Source organism: Hylobates moloch, unplaced genomic scaffold (genome assembly GCF_009828535.3).
Source record: "Hylobates moloch isolate HMO894 unplaced genomic scaffold, HMol_V3 SCAFFOLD_2, whole genome shotgun sequence".
Taxonomy (NCBI): domain Eukaryota; kingdom Metazoa; phylum Chordata; class Mammalia; order Primates; family Hylobatidae; genus Hylobates; species Hylobates moloch.
In genome coordinates this window covers 168,947,786-168,970,921 of record NW_026652277.1, presented here as the reverse complement: position 1 = coordinate 168,970,921, position 23,136 = coordinate 168,947,786, and the positions used below count along the sequence as shown (strand labels likewise).

At 40.4% G+C, this 23,136-nt stretch overlaps 1 protein-coding gene across 6 annotated transcripts in view; it reads right to left on the bottom strand.

The window, feature by feature from the left end:
• Positions 1-1,720: 1,720 nt before the first annotated feature.
• MAP3K4 (mitogen-activated protein kinase kinase kinase 4) overlaps positions 1,721-23,136 on the bottom strand; it is a 125,458-nt gene continuing 104,042 nt past the window's right edge. For 3 of the 6 annotated variants that reach the window (XM_032161973.2, XM_032161985.2, XM_058435646.1), the window contains exons 16-27: positions 21,902-21,998; positions 20,648-20,791; positions 17,100-17,200; positions 16,302-16,382; positions 12,409-12,600; positions 11,113-11,183; positions 10,290-10,406; positions 9,232-9,391; positions 7,184-7,306; positions 6,376-6,482; positions 3,857-4,036; positions 1,721-2,254 (exon numbers count right to left, since the gene is read on the bottom strand). In XM_032161973.2, coding sequence (XP_032017864.1) covers positions 2,234-2,254; positions 3,857-4,036; positions 6,376-6,482; positions 7,184-7,306; positions 9,232-9,391; positions 10,290-10,406; positions 11,113-11,183; positions 12,409-12,600; positions 16,302-16,382; positions 17,100-17,200; positions 20,648-20,791; positions 21,902-21,998 — 1,394 coding nt within the window. In that variant the 3' untranslated portion in view covers positions 1,721-2,233. Of the gene's footprint in view, positions 2,255-3,856; positions 4,037-6,375; positions 6,483-7,183; positions 7,307-9,231; positions 9,392-10,107; positions 10,199-10,289; positions 10,407-11,112; positions 11,184-12,408; positions 12,601-16,301; positions 16,383-17,099; positions 17,201-20,647; positions 20,792-21,901; positions 21,999-23,136 lie in introns of those variants that run through there. The other 3 variants (XM_032161993.2, XM_032162001.2, XM_058435647.1) reach the window with 2 other exon arrangements.

The window sequence follows — 23,136 nt, the reverse complement described above, 5'->3', positions numbered from 1 at the left end:
AAAACATTTGCAAATCATATGTCCTGTATGGACCTATATCCAGAACACATAAAACAACTATTACAAACCAATAATAAGATGATGAATAACCCAATTTTAAAATGATTTGAATAGCTGTTTCACCAAAGAAGATATCCAACAAGCACATGAAAAGATGTTCACTATCATTAGGGAAATGCAAATCAAAATAGGATACCTCTTCACGTTAACTAGAATGGACATTACCAAAAAAAAGCACAATTGCAAGTATTGGAGAGGGGATGGAGAAGTTGGAACCCTCATACATTGCTAGTCGGAGGGTATAAGATGGTGCATCACTTTGAAAAAGTTTGGAAGTTTAGGGAAATGCAAATCAAAACAGGATACTACTGTACATTAACTAGAATGGACATTATCAAAAAAAAAAAAAGCACAATTGCAAGTACTGGAGAGGGGATGGAGAAGTTGGAACCCTCACACATTGCTAGTGGGGGTATAAGATGGTATACCACTTTGGAAAACGGTTTGGAAGTTTCTGAAAATGTTGAACAGAGATATACCACATGACCCAGCAAATCTACTCCCAAGAAAAATGAAAACATTTTTGTACAAAGACTTCTACGGGAATATTCAAAGCAGCATTATTTATAATAACCAAAAAGTGGGCACAACCCAATCAACTAGTAAATGGATAAATAAATGTGTGGCAGTCTAACAGTCTCAGTAATAAAAAGGAATGACGTACTGAAACCTGCTACAACTTGGATCAATCTCAGAAATACGTGAAGTGAAAGAAGACAGATACAAAATACCACATATTATAAAACTCTATGTATATGAAATGTCCAGAATAGGAAAATCTATAGAAATAGGAGATCGTTTAGTGGTTACCTAAGGCTGGGGGTGAGAATGGGGAGTGACCGCAAATGGACATGAGATTTCTTTTGGGGGTGATGGGAATGTTCTAAAATTGGACTGAGATGATGATTGCACAACTATGTAACTATACTAAAAGTTGTACCCTTCAAATATTATGCAAAATATAACTCAAAAAGCTGTATTTGAAGAAGTCTTAAAATTCTAAGTGGTTGTATAAATCCTTTTGTGATGCCAATATTCTCTGGACATTAACTTCTTGGCTGAAGGGATCTACTCTTCTGAAGGAAGATTAATACAAAACCTGCTTGAGAAATTACTTGCCCAGGGTCAATGGCTACATGTAAGGAGTGAGAGTCAGTGATCTTCCAAAAAGATTTCAGGAAGCTTTATGGTCAATCTTTTTAAAAAATTTAATAGCAAAAACAAAACCAAAACAAAACACCAATGACGTATAATTTGGGCTGTTTTGGAAAGCTAACTGCTGAAATGTTTACTTCTGAAGAAGATGCTTTCTCATCAGATCATTCAGCAGTATTTACACTGACCTAGCACCTATACATCTTGCTTTAAAAATAAAGTGAATTCCCAACATGTGATAACAAGGCTTAAACTTTTATCTGTTATAAATTTGCTGGTTAATAGAAAATAATTAAAAGGAACCACCTTACGTCATTAGTGTTGCTTCATTTATTTCCTTTGCTTTCCAGTGAGGCGATCCTACAGGGACACCAAACCCAGTGACCATTTTTAGCACACATGATTGTGCTCCTCCTTTTGAGGAACAGATAAGTGAAAATGACAGACTTCTGTATCATACTGCGTTGGCTCATAAGCTGTTAACCATTAAAAGACAATATAACTGAGCTTTCCTAAAATAAACCATTTATTGAAAAAAGAACCTTTTTCTTAAATTTCAGTAATCAGCCTTTTGCATTACAAACCTGCAGCTTGCCAACAACAACAAAAAAGGTAAAGGTTTCACAGTCAGTGCACTCAACAAACAGGAGATTAAAAACAAGGTATGGGACGCCTGATAACACTACAACTTCATTTGAACCTAGAAAGGTCAAAACGCTACGCTGATGTCACGGTTCTCAGTCGCACAAGACACGGAGGAGAGAGAGGCGATGGTCCGTGTACAGTAGTAATGGCACTTAACATGCAGCTTCTTTAACCTCGTGGCCACCAGCCCTCCAGAGGGCCTTTTGCCACATCAGACAAACAGGAGCAGCAGGAGAAGTGACGCTTGTCACCTGTGCAGTCTTCAGTCTTGGAAGGTTAAAAAGGCTTATACTGCTTCTCAGCACAGTCTTTATGTAAATATTACATACAGTAGTGATTAAGAGAATTTTCCAAGTCCATATTCTACTGGGCTTCATTCTTCATCTGTGCAAACCTGTGAGGAAGCAGGAGAGAGCTGAGCCCTTGCAGAGCCAGGTGTGTGCTTGTGCATACGCGCAGTATGAGTCTTACGGGGAAGGCCCCATCCACTCATCCTGATGCTCCCAGCAATGTACTGGGCACAGAGAGAAAGGCTTAAGAAATGTAATGAACAATGGCAGAGGTAAGTTACTGCTCTAAAGTTAAGCCTGGGAATTGATTAATGAAAGCATTTTCTAAAACGCCTATATGCACTCTCAGGTCAATATAAATTGTTATGCACTTCATAACTAAGACATAAATTGTTATTTAACTACAAATCCCTAATGTCTCCATAGCTGATCCAGCTGCTTGTCCCTTACTTCCACTTACCAATAAGAGCATCACCCTACTCTTCCGCCCCTTTCTTTCCTTTCCCAGGGACTCTCTCCTGCAGGGCCCTTGCAAGGCTCTTTTCTCCAGGGCTCTGTTCTCATCCCCTTGTCCTCTGTGGACCCTCCCAGCAATACTTCTGTCTCCCACATCTGTGCCCTACCCCAAATCCCTCTTGAGTGCCAGCCCCAGATATCCAAATGCCCATGTGAAATCTCCAAGCAGATGTTCCAAATGTATCCCAAGCTTCATCCACCAAAGAGGACCCACCACCTCCCGACCCACCCTTCACCCAGCTGCTTCTTTCTCTACTCTGGCAAATGGAGTCTATGACCTGATGACATAAACCAGAAACCTGGGAGCCACCCTAGACTCCTCCCCTCACTCACCTTTCACATCCAATCAGGGGTCAGCCACGGCACTCTAACTCTTAAATGCTGATGTTCACTCACCTGGAATGCCCTCTCCCAACCCCCTGGCTATATCGGAACCTTCTCAATTCCTTTGCCTCTAGAGTGATCTTTCTAAAACACTATGTCATCATTTATGTTTACAATAAAATGGAAACTCCTTCATGTTGCTCCTGGTTACTGTTCCAGCCTTATCTTCCTGCCCTTGTCCACATCCTGTGTTCACCAGGATCTACCTACACAGGGCTCTCCTTGAAGGCTGAGCGTTTCCAAGTTTCTTTACTTTGTCTTCCATGCCCCTCCCCCACTTCTGACCTGGCTGTGGCTCTTAAACAACTAAGAAGTACCTTCTCTAGAAGTACATTCTAGAGAAAAAAGAACTGAGATTGGCTGACTTAATTAAATTCCTCTTCTGAGTAACCTTATATACCATTATCACAGCTCTTAGTATAATGATTAGTCATTACCATCTTGACCCTCCAAGTAGACTATACACTCTCAAGAGCGGAAACTCTTTAATCCAGTCCCATGTAAAAGTCCATTTTACTGTCGCTGGTGTATCTCAAACGCACCATCAAAACAGATCAAGTAGAAGAACCTCAGTGAACATTTTCCAAATGAAAAAACACATACAAAAATCCCTGGCATTAATAATACATTTAGTTCCTTTCCAAATGAAAAAACACATACAAAAATCCCTGGCATTAATAATACATTTAGTTCCTTTCCTCTTCAGATGTAGCTACTTTAAAATTTCAAAATTTCATTAAGATCTTGATGCAAAACAGAACTTAAACACTTAAAAATGAGAAAGACTATCCAGTAATCTGCCAAACCTTGACAAACGAATGGTCGAGGAGCTGGCTGGCGGTCCATCTCATCTTTGGGTCACTCTCAAGGCAGTGAGAAAGGAAGTCCTTTCCTTCAGGGCTTAATCTTTCAGGGATTGGTGGCTTATGTCCCATCCCCACTTTATACATAATTTGAAAGTTGTGCTCATACTCGTGCCAAGGCCTCTAAAAAAGATGTTTTTAAAAAATCAGATTTTAATATTATACAGCCACAAGCAATGCAAACGTTCAGTCTCTTTTTAAGCATCTCATAATTAATATATATCAGGGGACAGCAAATTTTTACTGAAAGGGCCAAACAATATTTTAGGTTGACAGGCCATATGATCTCTATCACAACTATTCAATTATCTCATGGCAGCATGGTAGCAGCTATGGACAACATATAAATGAGTATGACTGTTCCAACAAAACTTTATTTATAAAACAGGTGGCCAGCATAGTTTGCCTACTCCATTTGGGGTGCACTATTTAGTCCAACATTATCTAGAAGCCATCATCATGCAACTAAAAAATATAATATATAAAATGACATAAAAAAGTCTATAAAACCCAATTCTCTTATAGGGATGGTTAATATGCTACCTTATTGAAAAATAAAAATTCCATTAGTGCAAAGCTTATTTCTTATGATCCTATGAAAAATGAGATTCATAGGGGAAGGAACTGTGTATGGCATTCTAATTTCTAAACTATTGTTTCGTCACTGCCAATATGTATTCTTCAATATGAGAACCTGTTCTTTTATGTGTGGCTTTACTGGAATAACACAGATATCACAACTGCCTTTCTATTTTAATGCTAATAGAAATAATGTTAGCTAATATTTATTGAGCACTTATACGTGCTCTGTTTCAGCAGCTGCAAGGCATAGCTACACTATAATTAACTGATTTCCTACTAGTAAGTTAACACTAACTTTTAAGTTAGAAACGAAGGTCTCTAACTTTTTTGCTATAATAGTGTACGTGTACGGTAAGCTACCATGCGCAGTTCGTGCGTGTCTTTTTACATTTGTATAACTGCTCATTAATATTATCATCATAAGATACATTTTCAGAAGCAGAAAACTTCTTGGTTTAAGTGCTATGCACATTTAAAATTTTGATAGAGATTGGAAACGTCTCCAGAGCAGCCCCACCACATGGAATTTCTGTCCAAAACATGTCTGTTTCTTTATATACTCTCTAAAAGTGAGTATTCTCAATCTTTAAAAATGTCACTCAGCACTTTGGGAGGCTGAGGTGGGCAGATCATGAGGTCAGGAGTTCGAGACCAGCCTGGCCAACACAGTGAAACCCTGTCTCTACCAAAGTACAAAACTTAGCCAGGCATGGTGGCGGGTGCCTGTAATCCCAGCTATTTGGGAGGCTGAGGCAGAAGAATTGCTTGAACCCGGGAAGCAGAGGTTGCAGTGAGCTGAGATCATGCCACTTGCACTCCTGCCTGGCGACAGAGCGAGACTCCATCTTAAAAAAAAAAAAGGTCACTCATATGCTAAGTAAAAAAAAAAATGATTTCACTTTTAAATATATAATTCTGGTTAATGAGGTTGTCATCTTTTCATGTTTTCTTTTGTTAACAGACAATCTTTTTAGAGCAGTTTTGGGTTTATAGAAAAATTAACTGGAAGGTACAGAGAGTTCCCATATCCCCCTCCCTGTCCCACAGTTTCCTCTACTATGTGTAGTTCGCGTCAGTGTGCTCCATTTTTTTAGAACTGATGAACCAATGTCAATGCACTGTTGTTAACTGAAGTCCATAGCTTACATCAGGGTTCACTCTGTTGCACATTCTATGGGTTTGGACATACACATACTGACATGTATCTATCATCAGTGTATCCTACAGAGTAGGTTTACTCTCCTAAAAATTCTGTGTACTCCACTTATTCATCTCTCTGTTCCCCCAGTCCCTGACAACCACTCATCTTTCTACTGTCCCTGTGATTTTGCCTCTTCCCAAATGTCATTAGATGGAATCGCTCAGTGTGCAGGCTTTTTAGATTGGCATCTTTCATCACTTAGCCACATGCATTTAAGGTTCCTCCATGTCTTTTTGTGGCTCGATAGCATGTTTCTTTTTATCTAAAGCTCAGTATACTCCTTTGTATGAATAATCTATTGAAGAACATGTTGGTTCCTTCCAAGTTTTGGTAATTATGAATAAAGCTGCTGTAAACATTCATGTGCGGGTTTTTGTGTGGACACGTTTCCAACTTAATGTTGCTTTTTGTAACTGCTTGCTTCCCTGTGTTTTAATTAGAGGTTTATGCTTCTTAAATTCACTCATAAGAGTTCTCTGTGGCAGATATCTTATAAATATTTGTTTCCTGGTTTGTCATTTGTCTTAATCTCTTTCGATGGATCAGAGTTTTGTCTCTAATAATGTTCGCTATTTAGTGCCCACAGTGTTTGCAATGAATAATCAATCCATAACTACTGTTCTGTCAATGCACAGTGCCCTTCTGAAGTTGCTCTGCCAGGTGTGGGGGCTCCGCTTACCTTGCCAGTCACCATCTCTATGACAACACACCCCAGACTCCAGATGTCGGCCGCACGCCCATGGCCCTCTCCTTTGGCACGAGTGATGACTTCAGGTGCCATGTATGCTTTAAAAGTCACAGATATGTTCAGAGTAATGGGTTATAAACACATCACCATGTATTAATAGAGCCAAGCAATAAATTAATATTGTACAATATTATTTTCCTGCATTAAGTAATGAGAAACATCAAAAATTTACAGATAGTTCAAATCAACTTGTTGAACGAAATTTTTAGGGGACAAATTCTCTTTTAAAAGACAATTTTTGAATGTACACATTTTCAAATTAATTGTATTCATAATGAAAATTGAAAATTTAACCTGCAAAGGAGGAGGCAAAATTTCATGGCACTAAGTGATCAAAACGAATCATTACCATTTAATCATAGTGTTGTTTAGACAAGGTAGTGGACAGGCAGGCAGCCAATGAGACTGGTGTATGCTGGGTGATTCGGGGTGAGCCACATTACAGAGCACAAACAATGTCTACGCTTTTTAAGAAAAACAATGCAAACAACAAAAGAGTTGTTCTGGTGAGAAAAAGAGGCTGTCCTCTCTCCTGTAACCTAAGAGGAGTCATTTAATCATCAATCTGACAGCTGCTCTTGCGTGGGAGCCCAAGTGTGTGAGGAAGCGGTCCTTCTCATGACTGAAAACCTTTCCCTACTCTCCCATCTCTACCGACAAACAAAGTTGAAGGGAACATGAAGGCCCCAAGCACACTGCATGAAGTCAGAGTGCAAAGAACAACCAGGCTGGTCCCTACCTGCTGTCCCCAGGGTGCTGTTCACTTCACCAGGCATGGTCTGGGCATTGTTTTTGAGCTTTACTGAACATCCAAAATCTCCCAGTTTGATTAATCCAGATGAGGTAAGGAAGATATTGGCACCTAAAAAGAAAGAAGTAGTTGTTACGCAGCCTCTGAAACACAATGTGGGCAAGGTTACATGGTAATCTAAACTACCAGGAACTTCATTCACAAGCTAAACAATAGAAAGGCTTATGAAACTTGACTTACAAAGTGTAATCATAGGAAGATTTGTAAGCTTTATTCACAAATTTTAATACAAAGCAACAAAATTTTAACACCAGTGCAGGTAGCCTTGACCAATAAATTCTGAACTGAATACATACATAAATTCTAACATTAATAACCCACACAGATACTTAAAAAGAAATCGCACACAAAACACAAGTGCTTGTTGTGGTGGCAGTCTGGAGAATTAGAGATGTGTACAATCAGCAGCGTCTGAAACAGGAAGCGACATGTAGATGAGAGCTGCACACACACTGCAGTTCTTCAGAGTCCCAGCTGAGGCCCTTGGATTTATATGACTGTGACTGAAAACTCTTCTGCAATTTTCAAATATTCCTACAAGCAACACATATGCTTAACTTGTAGTCTAGTTAGAATTTGGGAATACTGTTCATCTCTCAGGACAGCTTGGCCTTTTGCTCTAGGCTGCAAGACATTATTGCTCCAAATAAGTCACACATCTCTGGCATTGTGTTCTATGGTACCTCCTTCGAAAAGCAACAACACAGAGCCAATGCAGTTAGACAAGCAGCCATCTGATGAGCTGAGGTCAACAGCGAATCCTCCTAACTCAGTGCTCCCAGAGTTGATGCTCCCCACAACTGACTATGAGGGACAGCTTGATCTTCTCGAACGACTGTACATCTGTACCTTCTTAGCCATGCTGAACTAGAAAGCATTTGATAAGGACACCAGTGAGCTGACTTGCTTCAGATTCTAAGGGAGTCTCTTCCTGCCACGGAGTAAAACGTGAAAACACCATTTTGTGACAGTAGACAGAGACTGAGGATGGTGTCTGTGGTAGAATGACTAGAAACGGGCAATGCTACGGCCTGATAAAGAGCCAATTAAGCCAACACCAGGATGACCCCAGACACCAAAGCAAGGTAGTGGACAGGCAGGCAGCCAATGAGACCAGTGTATGCTGGGTGATTCAGGGTGAGCCACATTACAGAGCACGAACAATTCTTACACCCAGACCAAAGCAGACTGGTGTAATCCAAAATAACCCCCCACACTGGGTCTCGTCCCTGGTCAGAAGTCAGGTCGGTTCCTAAGTTAATGTGTTTAAGTTAGCCTCAGACTATGGGACAGAATGGAACTCTTCAGCCTAGGGCCAATTAGGCACAAAAATACTTCCCCATTTTAATTATCCTCAAGACTTGCAAATACAAAGGTCAGGGGCATGGCGTGGTTAAGGCAAATGCCACGGTGACCGTTCTGAGACAGAAGCCCAGCCATTCCCCTCGTGCTATGAGAAAAGCACTTTTAATCCATCAGCATGGCCAAATTAACCTTCAGCAGAACTCAATTTCAAGGTTTGTGTAAACAAACCCCATTCTTGTCTCAAAAACGTAGCCTCAAATTTATATGTGCATTTCTGATCTGATTTACTGTCGGTTTACATATTCATGATTTTCATATATAAATAGACAAGAATCTTGACACGAGAGAAAAAAAGGTTGCTTTGATCACGAATGTCTGGTAAGTACACGGGCTATGCCAAATCAGCTTATAAAAATAGCAAACTTCATTTTGGGAAAACAGATTTCTCTAAAAGCAGTGTTGAACAGAAAGACAGAGCGAACTCCTGGGTAGAGAAACATGAGTTCTACCTTGTTTCTGAATACAGGATCCTTATAGAGGCATATTTCAATGAAAGGTATTTCCATCTAGAGAAATCATATGCGGGAATGGGATGAGTGTCTTCACAGCACCTCCCACGTGCTGGGTACCAGTGGCTCTGGCCCACAGCAGACAGGCGGGTGTGGGATTACCTTTAATGTCACGGTGGACTATGCCATGCTCATGGAGGACATTGATTGCAATGGTGATCTGCTTTGAATACAGCCTAATCACATGTTCCTGAAGTCCCAGCCTTGACACCTCTTCTAAAGTCCCCTCATCGCAGTACTCCATGAAGATGTACATTTCTTCCTGTGGGAGGAATAAAGGGCAGCTCTGTGCTTACAGTTTTCCTTACATGTACGCTAGTGAAAAATCTGGAAAACTTCCTAGGCCACACCCCAAAGGAATGTTCTTTCTAACGGTATACTACACTTGCCATCCTGAGTACTGAATGTGTCTCACAACAGTCGTTTCTAAGTCCTCTACAGAGGTGTCTGCCTGCCTCCTCTGTCTGGAATTATACAGCTCTTGGGGATAAGAACATCTCCAAATCACAGGGGATCAATTTCTATTATCCTCTGAAATTAAGTCTGCTATATAATCTCAGACAGGGACCAACACGGCTGTCCCTACAAATACATTATTAAGTACTGAAACACATCCTTTTTAAACATAATTTGTAAAAACATTAAAAATGATCCATTTCCAACTTCCCCTGGAAGCTCATGCTCTACACCACGATGCTCCAAGTTATCCTCCTTCCCTCGACGTGTTTATTTCTAAACACAAGGGGGAAACTCAATTTGAGGTTTGAATTTTCTCTCATTTCACAATGGTTCCCTAAATACATACAAGAGAAAAACCAGTATTACTTAACAGTGTACTCAACAGTGGTTCAGTAAAAAAATTGAAAAAAAAAAGTCACAAGAAGTGGTGTAAGGGGCGTTTTAGAAGAATCTTCTGAATGGCAGGATGGGTTTCAGTGCTTTATGATGTCGGGTTAATGACTACAGTCTACAACTTACATTTTAGGAAGAACTCCTCTAGTTTCAGAGAGAAGGCAGAAATGATGTAACTCATGGAGATTTCCTGAGAATTAGGCAAAGTTACTGTGCTCTGAAATGAGAAGACCTGTGATGTAGAACAGGACTCCATTCTGTGCCCTCACTGATTCCTCACACAAAGAGTGGCATTAGGGTCGGCTTACTCTATGGAGCTCCACACCAAAATACCGAACCAGATTGGGGTGTTTGATGCCTTCGAATATTTTCAATTCGTCTGCAGTTTCCTTGATAGTCTTATGGTCATTAGGTTGAAATCGAATCTGTAAAGTGAGGTGACAAAAATGTTAACTGGCTTGATTTAATCACTCTGCATTATACACATACATTGAAACATCATTTTGCACCCCATAAATATATATAATCATGATTTGTCAATTAAAAATAACAAAAAATTAAGTAAAAAGGAAGTTTTTAGCCAAGCTGGAGTGAAGTCATAGAAGTGCGGGCAGGTCCCAGGCACAGAGGAGGAAGAGGCCCCACTCCGAGAGGGAGTGAGGAGCGCCACGTGGAGGAGGAAGCGGCTCCACAGCAAGTGCAAGACGCTGGAGCCTCCCCTCTCCACTCCTCTCCTCCTTCCGTGTCAAACCGGATGTCTGCAGTTTCAATGCCACTTGTTTCTGAAGCTTATCATAAATGTTATCTTCTCCCCCAAAGTGTCCCCATAAGACACTACTGTTAATCCTCTCCTCTAAGCCTTCATCAGACTTAGCTCTGCCACCCTCGTAGGCCCTTCTCACACCTATGCTGTTAGAACTGTCTGTGACTTATTATCCTCTCTGGAATCGTAAGCCCCTTCACTGTCTGTGTGTGTTATCTCAGTGCATCTGCCTGGTTGGTCCTGACTCGCAGTGCTGGTGCTGAAGACAGCTCTACGCACAGAGAACTGAATCACCGCCAGCGTCTATACGGAATTTCTATCACCCAGAGCCACCAGGCCCAAAGGCCCCAGGGAGCCAGGTGACTCACCTCCTTCATGGCCATCAGCTCCCCGGTGTCGACGCTGATGCAGGTGTACACCTTCCCATATTGGCCTTCTCCTGTGAACAATGCAAACAAGCTGCACTTCCAGCCACTGCAGGGAGCTGTCTTACGTTCCTTAAACTTGTGAATAATACTGTCCAATTATTTTGTATGTATATTTATATATCTATTAATTATGTTTACCGCAGTTTACTATTGCAAGATCCAAAATTTTTCTAAATGTTCCTTGATAACTAAAGTTTTAGGCAATCTCTTTAATATGTCTTACCTACAAGTATCTTTAAACAGAGCAGAACCAACTTTGGTAAATTCCAGGAGAAGCATGAAAATGACCAATAAACGCAGCCTTGGTGCACACTTCTAAGCCCTCACACCCCTCAAGGAGATCTTGGCTGGGGCTGGGAGCAGAATAAAACAGCCAGGACTAAGCCTGGCCATTGTCTACCGCACTGACACATGTCCAGGAGTGTGTGGGAGCAGACAGTCCCCTAACATACCTTCTGGGACATTAAAGCAAGAGGATATGTGCCTGAACAAGACTGATAACATAATTAATCCAATTTATAAAGTACTTGATTGTTTACAGTGGTTTTTGCCCTCTTTGACAGCTCTAAGGAAACATCAGGTTTCCTCAGGCTGACAAAGTCCCATATTATTAATACAACTGTGTTCGCCCCTTCAGACCTAGATGTGTGACAGATAAATACATTTAAGTGGGGAAAGGATCTGAAACACAACAAGACTTCTTCCCTCACATAATTTACCACCAGTTATTTTACATGAAGCAATTCCACCTGGAAAGTAATTAATTAATGAGGCAATGTTTTAGAAAAGAAGACTGTCTTGCCCTCGTTTGTATCCAGTCTCTCTTCAAATCATGTTCTGCGTGTGTGTGTGTGTGTGTGTGTGTGTGTGTGTGTGTGTGTGTGTGTGGCGAGAGAGAGAGAGAGAGAGAGAGAGAAACTAGAACAAATGGGTCAAATTTTGGTACCTCTCCACTGGCAACTTCCAGGGTTATTAAGCAAAACAATCCAATGCAATGAACCATTTAGAAATCTCTTTCTCATTCTAAAATCTCATTTTGTATTGCTCTTAGAATACATTTTACAAATTAAACAACCAAAAAAAAAAATCCAGACGACTCTGCAAAAAGATAACAATGCATATTTGCTATGTCTACAAGAAAAAAGGGCCAACTCTATAAGATTCAACCTAAAGAAGTATAACTATTGCTACTTCTAACAGGGACTATCTTGACATCATGCTCCTTAATTTCCTTACCAATTTTGTTTCCTCTTTGCCACTTGAAGGTCACCTTCCTCAAGCCAACATGCATAACATTATCATAGGACTTAGGCGTATCACAAACTTGACCAATGATATTCTTTCTCCTCATTTCTCGGTACCTCTTTTCTTCAAACAATCGGACTGACTTCTGGATAGCTTCTATGGGTCCTAGTTTAGAAGCAGTATCTGCAGAGAGAACCAAAACCTCATTAGTCCCAATCACTGTTATCAAGTCAGTTTCCAAAAGAGAAACCAATAAAAACAGCAATATATATTAGCACTCCATTACAGCAAAGCTTATTATCTATTCAGATAAACAGCAGGTGAATTAAGGTTCTTCAAATGCTACTAATTCCAGCATATGCCACCCCTTATACGGTACACACATAAAATATAAGCTAGTCACACAAAAATGCTTTCCTTTCCCAAGAACCTTGGCTAAAATCTTGCAGTAATATGCATGTCTCTAGTTTTTCCTCTCTCCATTCCACACTCGTTTGCCTTATTATTAAAACATAAAATGTGATCATGTTACTGTCCTACATAAATTTAATTGACGAGGCCTGGAGCAGTGACTCATGCTTGTAATCCCAGCACTTTGGGAGGCGAGGCGGGCAGATCGCTTGAGCCTAGGAGTTCAAGACCAGCCTGGGCAAAACGGCAAAACCCCATCTCTACAAAAAAAAATACAAAAGTTAGCCAGGTGTGGTGGTGCATGCCTGTAGTCCCAGCTACTTGGGAGGCTGAGGTGGGAGGATCCCTTGTGCCCGGGAGGTAGAGGTTGCAGTGAGCCAAGATGGCGCCACTGCACTTCAGCATGGGTGATGGAGTAAGACCAGGTCTCCAAAAAAAAAAAACAACAAACTTAATTCATGGTTCTCCACTACCTACTAACCAAATATGCAAACCCCTGCAGAATGTGGACCCAGTTTGTCTTTTCTATGTTTTCACACTAGCCAAACTGAAAGACTCTTACAGAACACACCAAACTACTTTTCACTTCCATTACTTTTACACTTTTCCCTCTGCCTAAAATATCTTCTTCATACCTGAGTATCTGTTGAGTGAATCTTACTCACACAGTGCAGCTGAAATGCCACGCCTCTTCTAGGAAGCCATCTCTGATGAGAAGGATTTTCCCTTCTCTGGGAAGAGTACAGAAAAAGGGCTCTAGAATCAAAATGCCTGGGATAAAATGCTGGCCTCGCCATTTTCTAGGTGTTTGACAATGGGCAAGGTAATTAACTTCTTCATACATTAAAAACCTAATCTGTAAAATAAAGGTAAAAATACCTATCTCACAGACCTGCTGTGAAGATTTCACGAAATCATACCTGTAAAGCATTTAGCCCAGTGGCTAGAACACAGTAAAACTCAATAAATATTAGCTATTGCCATTATTCTTCATTTTCCCATCAGGCAGTGTTCTCTATTTCTCCAACTTGTTTTATCATGACTCACAGTAAGAAATACCTTTCACACATTTAACAGTTCTGTGAGCTATTACCCTTACTACATATGATTCTGATTTCATCCTGTTCTTTTTTAAAAAAAATGCTGATTACTCCTAAAATTTTACAACCCACTAATGGTTCACAATCCGTAACTTGAAAACCATGGTTTGTCCACTTCTCTATGACAACACTTTTCATACCATATCCTAATTAGCTACCCAAGAGCCTATGTTTTATGGCTCAGATGAAGAGATCTTTGAAGGCTGGGATGACTCTAAGGTTAATCTGAAAAGAGAAATTCTAAAAGATTTATAATGGTCCAGTTATAATTTCTTATTACACTCATCTCTTTATAATATGGATCCAAGTTTGTTTCCTTTGCCTCAATATACAACACTGCAAATCTACCCAGCACGGGGCAAGACTTTAACAGCAGTGAGGCCAGGGGCTCCACTGACAAATATTTCTGAGAAACGCTTAAAAAAAAATTTCTCAAGATTCCTTTTTTTTTTTTTGAGATGGAGTCTCCCTCTGTCACCAGGCTGGAATACAGGGGCACGATCTTGGTTCACTGCAACCTCCGCCTCCTGGGTTCAAGAAATTCTCCTGCCTCGGCCTCCTGAGTAGCTGGGACTACAGGCGCGTACCACACGCCCAGTTAATTTTGTATTTTCAGTAAAGATGGGGGGGTTTCACCACATTGGCCAGGATGGTCTCGACCTCTTGACCTTGTGATCCACCTGCCTCAGCCTCCCAAAGTGCTGGGATTACAGGTGTGAGCCACTGTGCCTGCTCTTTTTTTTTTTTGGAAACAGAGTTTTGCTCTTGTTGCCCAGGCTAGAGTGTGATGGCGCGATCTCAGCCCACCGCAACCTCCGCCTCCTGGGTTCAAGCAATTCTTCTGCCTCGGCCTCCTGAGTAGCTGGGATTACAGGCATGTGCCATCTTGCCTGGCTAATTTTGTATTTTTAGTAGAGACAGGGTTTCTCCATGGTGGTCAGGCTGGTCTTGAACTCCTGACCTTAGATGATCCTCCTGCCTCGGCCTCCCAAAGTGCTGGGATTACAGGCATGAACCACGGCACCCAGCCCTTGGTCTTTAATATGTCAATGTGAACTGTAACTCTCACAAGAGAAACATAATTCCAAGTGGTTCCCAAGTTTACTTGACCACAAGGTACTTGATTTGAAAAATATGGCAAAGACCTGGTATCCGTGGGAACTGCTGATTACATGTGAGCCACTGAAGAGACTGTCTTCCTGTTATCAGGCTCAAGCCTAGGAAAACTCCCCCACTTGAACCCTTGACACATACCTACTCTGTCACCAGGCTTGTCCGTGGTTGCACCAAAGTTGTTTCTTGCTGCCATTACCTCTTTTAAATCTCATGTTAGTCCAGTATCGTATTATTTATACTGAATTTCTGCAATGGCATTTTAACCAATCTGCCCACTTTCTCCTCAGTCCTGGCTAGCAGACTATACTATCTCAGCATCTTACTCATCCCCGGCCTCCCACATTCCAAACACACCAGCTGCTCAAGAGCCTCTGGGGCTGCCCACCACCTCTGGGCAAAGCCTTCATTACTTAGCCGGTCGCTGACAGCTGTCCATGATCTGATCTCCCCTCACCCTCCAGTTTCTCCTGCATTGGCATCTGCACCCAGTGGCTCTCCTCTGTAGTCACGAGGCCTCCGGGTGCACTTCCTTCTATTCCTTGCCTCCTGGCTTGCTGTAGACCTGTCATCCCTTCAAAGGGCCAGCCCAGTCTCCTCCCTCCACAAAATCCTTCCAGACATCTCTGGGCCTTGGAAGACAAATACTCTTCTGGTCAGTCACACATAGTTCAAAGGGAAGCTGCCATGGAGTGCACTGGACTTGAGAGAAGTGCCCTCTGGTCCTCACTCTGTCATTTACTACCTTGGCCAAATTATTGGGCTGCTTAGAAACTATCATTTATAAAAAGAGAACATCTGTTTTGCCTATTGCTCAATATTGTTGTGCAAAAAAAGACATGAAAGCATTTTATAGATCATTAAATACTAGACCAATGATTTTTCTGCTATTTGTTCTTTTGATTAATATTAATCACCTGCTTCATAAGTTCTTTTCCTCAATGTCTAATTTATGAATGGTTATTTCACAAATGTTTATTATATTCCTACCATGGACAAAAAATTATGCTAAGTTGCTTTAAGAATATAAAGATGAGTAAAACATATTATAGACCCAAAGGAGCATGTAGTTTGTTACAAGAAATAGGAAATGTACATAAACACAGTACATGATGGAAAGTGATGTCAGAGGTGTGAGATCACAAAATAGTAATAGAGGAGGTCTAATAATTCAGAAGCTAAATCAAGTTTTACCTGGAACTGCTCCCCTTATGTGTAACCGTGTTGTTTTTTTTTAAACTTCAACACTCTTTCTCTCACCTTTACTCTGGCTGATTAGTGTCCGAAGTTCCCAACTTCTTCTTGTGGACCCACTTGAATCTCCTCTTGGATATGCTGGTTCTGCGGGAAGTTATTTTTATACAAATTAAGATTTATGAAATAAATATGCTTATTTGAGAACAACTGAAAGGCAAGGTAATGGTTAAAAGCAACCTGTTCTCCTTTCTGGTTATTAATTTTTAGTGTGTTTGATGTGGGTGTGAGAAACTATCTTTGCAATCAATTCTAAAAATTGCACCAACTAAGAAGTTAATGGGGTTACAGGATTTTGACTACACTCATCTTTTCACGAGTAACAGACAACAGAATACTGTGCACAAAGTGGATTCCTTAGGGACTTCATTCAAGATGTCGGCTTCAGGAGCCCCAGCCCTACTCCAACAGAAGCAGCCACATGGCTGCTGAGCAAAGGTCCCTGAGGGCTGCGTTATAAATAAAACTTCCACATACCATCAACACACACAGTGCCACTTTTGTATTTTTTAAATGAATAAAAGTATTCAACAGTTAAAATATCTAGAATAACAATATTTTTAAAGCAACAAAAGTAGACCTATAAAATGTTACAGAGCTAAAAGCCATCTGTATTAAAAGGCCAACGTGCTCAGCAGTAATCTTCTCATGAAGCTCTGTGCTTCTTACTCTTCATTCCTTTAGAAAGGACCAAAAAAAGGAATCTTCAAGGAATCCTCATAAAGGCATTAACAACAGAAACTGGTGAACTGAGACAAATGATTAGGCTGGTTGTGAATGCAGCTAACACCTTAAAACACTCACCGTCTCGCTCCTCCGTGGGGCTTGAGTGACGACTCAGGGACCTAAACTGCAATTCAGCAGCTATGGAAGCCAATCGATCATTTTCAGGGACGCTGGAACCCCTGTTTTAATATTTTTAACAATTGAACTATCAATTCAATAGAACTTAAAATGAAAGATCTGTGAGATTTTTCTAGAGCAATAATTCTCAACTGGGGACAACTTCGCTTGCCAGGAACAACTCTGCCTCCAGCAATGGCTTAGACACTTTTGGGAGGGTGCTACTGGCATCTAGTGGGCAGCGGAAAATGCACAGGACAGACCCACCATAATTATCCCCCTAAGTGAACTGCACTGCTGTGGAGACCGTCCTCTGGAGTCTGTTAGGGCTCTAGAGTCTGGAAGGAGGCCTCCATTTTCATCTCTCCATAGCCAACACCCGAGCCTGAGAGCACCTGCCTGCATAAAACCTTGTCTTATATTAACAACAGAAATAAAAACACAACACTATTGAAGTGTTACTGACGTGTGAAAAGCTCCATAACTTAAGCCCAGGGTGAACAAAACCGTATTAACCAAATCTTGTTGATCTTTAAAGTTACCATCAAATTATATTTATGTACTTAATTATGTTTAAAGTACTAAAATCATTTCATGGTCCAAAAGATTCCAAATCTCTTAATAAGAAAATGGAAGGGAATACCTAAAGGTTTCTCAAGCAGTAGGCAAGCAAAAGTGCAAAAGAGCAGGAAGCTTAATATATTAAAGAAGAAAGTTAATGAGGTGTTTTTCCAGAATAAAGTGAAATGTTCAGCAACCAGAATGAACCCATAAAGAGTAAAAACTAAAAGTAAATAAGGAATGTGTTAAAATTGTAATTCGAATAATCAAAGAACCTCAAATAAATATGGCATTAGTTTATTAAAGTCATTTAGTGTATATTTTTAAGTGAATGGCATAATGAAGTATGGTAGCATTTATGCTCTTATTATACATTGATAGGTTGAAGGCAACATGATCTATTGCACAGACATTTACAAATTATAAAATATGCATTTTTTTCTGGTATTTCCCTAAGCCCTCAAATCTAGTATAGTACTTGTTAAGTCTGAAGTGATGGGGACATTTCTACTGCCATATAGTTCATCAAAAATTCACCACTATCTGATGGGAAAACCACTGGTGTTGAAGTGAGGAAGCCTATTCCACTCCTAAGCAGCACCAAAGACCACTGGTGAGACCAAGAAATCACTAAACACCTCTAATTTTCCTGATTTCCCACAAGTGAGACTGGCCAATTCCACGTCCTTAAGAGATTTTTGCATGGGTAAAAGGCAAGAACATATACTCATAAAGTGGCGTATTGGGGAATGCTGAACCACTAGCTCTGGTGGGGGATGTCGGGGATGGGGAGATGGGTTGTAGAGTTTGCCAATTTCTGTGGTGCAACAACTTGCAAAATTTCTCAAACATTCGCCATCAGCCCTTGCCAGCCAGCAGGAGCAAGCCTCAACAAGAGCACCACTGCAAAGTGTTTTTACCAACGATGGTAAGATAACTTCAGCCCAGAACAGATATTTCCTAGGTCAAGTAAAATCAATTAAAAATACTTATCGAAACCTCTAGGGTCGAGTGAAGTTGAACGTTGGTTGATGTATCTGTAAGACGGGCAAGGGCTACACCCCGTGGCTGTGGCAGGGATGCACACACTGGTGTCATTCTACCTCCCCGTGGCACATTCACAAACCTACAGCTGTGTTGAGACACAAGCCCATGGGTATGTGAAGTCTGCCTCGGGAGCAGTGAGCCGAATCCACCAGTGACTCATGGGCCCACGAACCAGGCTCACTGTGAAGACACCGAGGCTTACGCAGGGCTTGAATGCAGAGGGAGTCTGGCAACCACCCCACACCTCTTCACGTGGCTGTGCTCTTCTCTACCTACCGTCTCACACACACAGACAGTCATAAAGTAAATGAGAATCCTGTGTAAAAAATGTCCTTCAAGATACCATACTATGATACTACTAAAATTTCTAAACATCAAAGATTGTCTAAGTATGTACAAACTTAAGATGAATACTTATGAAATGCTACTGATAAGCATTTAAGATGAAATGCTGAAAAACTGCTTCTGCAAAGACTTAAACTCCATGAAAAGGCTAACTGTAGTATTTAACTCTTATACTAAAATATACACAATGTACCACACTACCAGCTTACGAATGCCTTAAAACACAGTGCATCAACCTTTAAAAAGAGGCAGGTCACTCCCCATTGTCCAGTTCGGGAGCAGTCTCACATGAACGTGGACACAGCAGGTGTGGGAGGCAGGGGGCACAGGGTGGCCAATGCCCTCCTCAATTACGACTGTGTTTTAGGCCAAATCACTTCTCTTCAGTCTGTACTGCATGAATAAAGAAGACAGTTTTGGCAGCCCTCACAGGGATATAAAAGCATATATGAAGATATTTGCCATGAAAAGCTCTCAACGTAAAAACTAGGAAGCTAAATGGGAATTTGTTCAATGTTGTTAATTTTTTTAGTTGACTGCTTAAGCTGTAAAATGCTTTGATATTTTTTAGGTTATAGACATTTCTCACTAAAATTTAGAAGTATTAATTATTTTAATGAGTGAAAAGACTGCAAATATTTGTAGAAACTTTAGACTGTTATTAAAGTAAGTGTAAAAACATTTTAGTCTATTTTAAAATCTAGAGCCAGGCATCATCTTCCTGTTAACTCTACTATTTTCTCCTCGGGGCTGAACACAGAGTCCTGGGTTCTATCACAAGTTGGTCTTTTTAGATCACATACCCCCAACCTAAATAGTTTGGTTTGACTTGCATTGGAAGATGGGAATACTTCCTACTTAGGTACAAGGGTGAAATTTAGAGAGAACAACAGCTCTTCCTCCACTTCGGACAGGAGAACATGATGGAATATAACCAGAATGGGAAACCTACAAGACCCTCCTTACTTACACAAAAGACGATGCGAGACTTAATTGTTCTGGGGCTTACCAAGTTGTCTGAGAGTTCTCTCAAGTACTGATCTATTCTCCGTATGACATACAAACCCCATGAACTCACTTTTCCACTTCTATAAACTACTTCTAATCAACAATTATTTAAAATAGAGTATCTGGCTAGAAAACTGATCTTCCCAAAAAATAAAATGTTACCACCTCAGATCATTAACTAGATGCCATCTTTTAACCTCGTGACTCCAGGCTCTGTGAGGCAAAATGCTCATGCCCCCTTCTGTTGTGGACCAGTTCTTTCCTACGATACTCCATCAAGTTATTCTTCGCAAAGTCTTTGGTCATTTTGGCTAATATCAGCTCCAAAGAAATACTGACATCAGACACTTATCTATTCGTGTTGGTCAGTGCCAGAGCCTTCGGCACTGTGACAACCTGCGGACAACCTGCGGAAGGCCCTAGAGCATCACTCACACACCACAGCAAAGAAGCCCAACCACAGCCGGCACACACCCTAACACTACGGTTACTGTGCAAGCGCATGTGAGGGGTGGTGAGGGTATGGGACGCTGGTGGGGTGAGACTACCTGGTATCATGGGCACTGCTGATGGATTTGGGCAGCACAGAGTCGCCACCAGAGGGGCTGGGCCGACTGGCAGCAACAGCAGCAGCAGCAGCAGCAGCAGCAGGGCTGCCGTGGCTCCGCGCGTCGGAAGGCACGCTCCGAGTGCTAAGACAAGAAGAAAAGCTTCAGGAACACATGTGAGAAGAGGGAACGGACTTGAAAATCATTTTCAATTAAAAATAAAATATGGCAAGGGGGTGAAATATATTTAAAAATATAAAATGCAAATTGTTCTTTGAGATTTGAGTCTAGGTGTAAAAAAGAAAAAACCTAACTTCAAAGCTTTTCTTTTTTTTGAGACAGCATCGCACTCTGTTGTCCAGGCTGGAGTGCAGTGGCGCAATCATAGCTCACTGCAGCCTTGACCTCCTGGGCTCAAGTGATCCTCCCTGCCTCAGCCTCCTGAGTAGATGGGACTACAGGCACGGCCACCACACCCAGCTATTATCTTTCTTGTATTTTTTTGTAGAGACGATGTTTTGCTACGTTGCCCAGGCTGGTCTCCTGGGTTTAAGTGATCCTCCCGCCTCGGCCTCCTAAAGTGCTGGAATTACAGGCATGAGTCACTGCACCCCGGTACCCCCAAAGCTTTAAAAAAAAAAAAAATAATAACTGTGGTCCTTATCTAGCAAATATTGTCAAATAAAATTAAACTTTTAAAAAGTGATTATACAGGCGAGAGAAGGTGCTCACTACCTCAAGATGCAGAAATGCCACCACATTCAAGGCAGTTATTGTGAATGTACTATAGTTTCTGAATTCACTTAGTGTTTAAGTTGCTTTATAATTACATATGCAGATAAAATTTGAATCTGGAAAGGTCATTCCAGTTTTTCTCCACTTTTAGTGATATTTAGTATTGTTTTTAAACGTTGACTACACTATCCACATTCAAATTTGTTTTCCGAAGGTTATTTTTCAAAGGCAGGAAAGGAAAAAATGACTCCACAGCCAGCAAGCATTTAGTAGCTTGAGGTGATAAATAAGCTGAGAAACGAAGTTATCCTGAAAGGTACAGGTCTGTTTTAAATTTGCATATCTTTTTCTTTTGAGACTAAAGGCTTCAAGATAATGCAAGTAAGAGCTTTTACAAACGTACGAACAACGCAGAAAAGGTGTTTAGCTCTCAGAGCAAGCATCTAGTAGCTTCAAAAGTATCAGCATGCATGTCGGAGAGCACTCTGTAAAGCAAATGACTAGATAAGCACCAAATACCTGAATCCCTCTGGAGTGGGGATAATGAGGTGTGGGTTAGGAGGGTCACTATGGCATCGAGGTACCTTCATAGGACGGGGGCTGTTCCGATGAATGGCTGCCAGCAAAAATGGCAACAAATGCAACTTGTTAATACAGTCCACAGAAAATCATCAAACCAAACAGTCAAAATGGAAAATGGAATGTCACTTATTTTGGCCAATGACCAAGGTAAGTCCATTTATATAAGTAAAAAATAATATTACATATACAAATATTATGGAAAATGTCACTTTTTAGAAGTCAGTAAAGCCCTATTATATATATACAGTTTTCTCCATCAAAAAACATTTTTAAAAATCCTGGAGTAAAACATACACAATGTAAGCTAAACAAACGATTTAACCCATTTTAGGGATACATGAAAATGTGGTGTCTCCCTAATAAAAAGGAGTTCTTTATGCTGTCTACAGGTTAAAAAGACTGTGGTCACCGGAGACATTTCGAGAGGAGGTCACTGTCATTTTCTTGAGTGCATGGAGTTTTATTCAGTTCCTTTAAACCAGATAAGGTAGATTTAACTGAGTTATTTTTTTCAAGAGCATGTTTTCTTCTCTTTTGCTTTTAAATATTCTGGTAATAGGTAAATATGAATAAAATTTAAAATAAAAATTTAAAACTAGATAAAATTTAAAATTAGAGATCTTACCTAGTGATTACAAATATGCTGACAATTCCACTTTCCCAATAACTAGATGTCAGTATTAGTGGACATGTGTTATATTTTGCCTACTCTCCGTAACATGCTTTTCTCTGCTTTACTTTTAACAATCTGTTTTAACCCTCCTTAGTATTTTTTTAATGTCATATTTTCTCTTCATGTTAATAATTTTAGTCTATATATGTTTTATCCCAAATAGGTTTTATCCTAAATGGAAATCCTGTTTCTTCATGATTTTGTTTCCTATTAATAAGGGGAAACAAGAGAGACAGAAGTAGTAAAAATGGAGAGATCTGAAGTTCCCTTGCAGAACTTACAAAACAAAACTTAAGGGATTGTTAACAAAAAAACCTCAGGCAATTGGTGTCTCTGATTCATTATCCTAGCTATTACAATGGCAAATGGAAGAAATTCAATAGTAACATAGGTTAAAAAAAAACAAAAACAAAAGATTTGGTGAGTCTTTAATTAAGCAAAGACACTGGGAACTAGTCAAAAATTAGTAAAAATTTTCCTACAAATAAAGACATTCTGT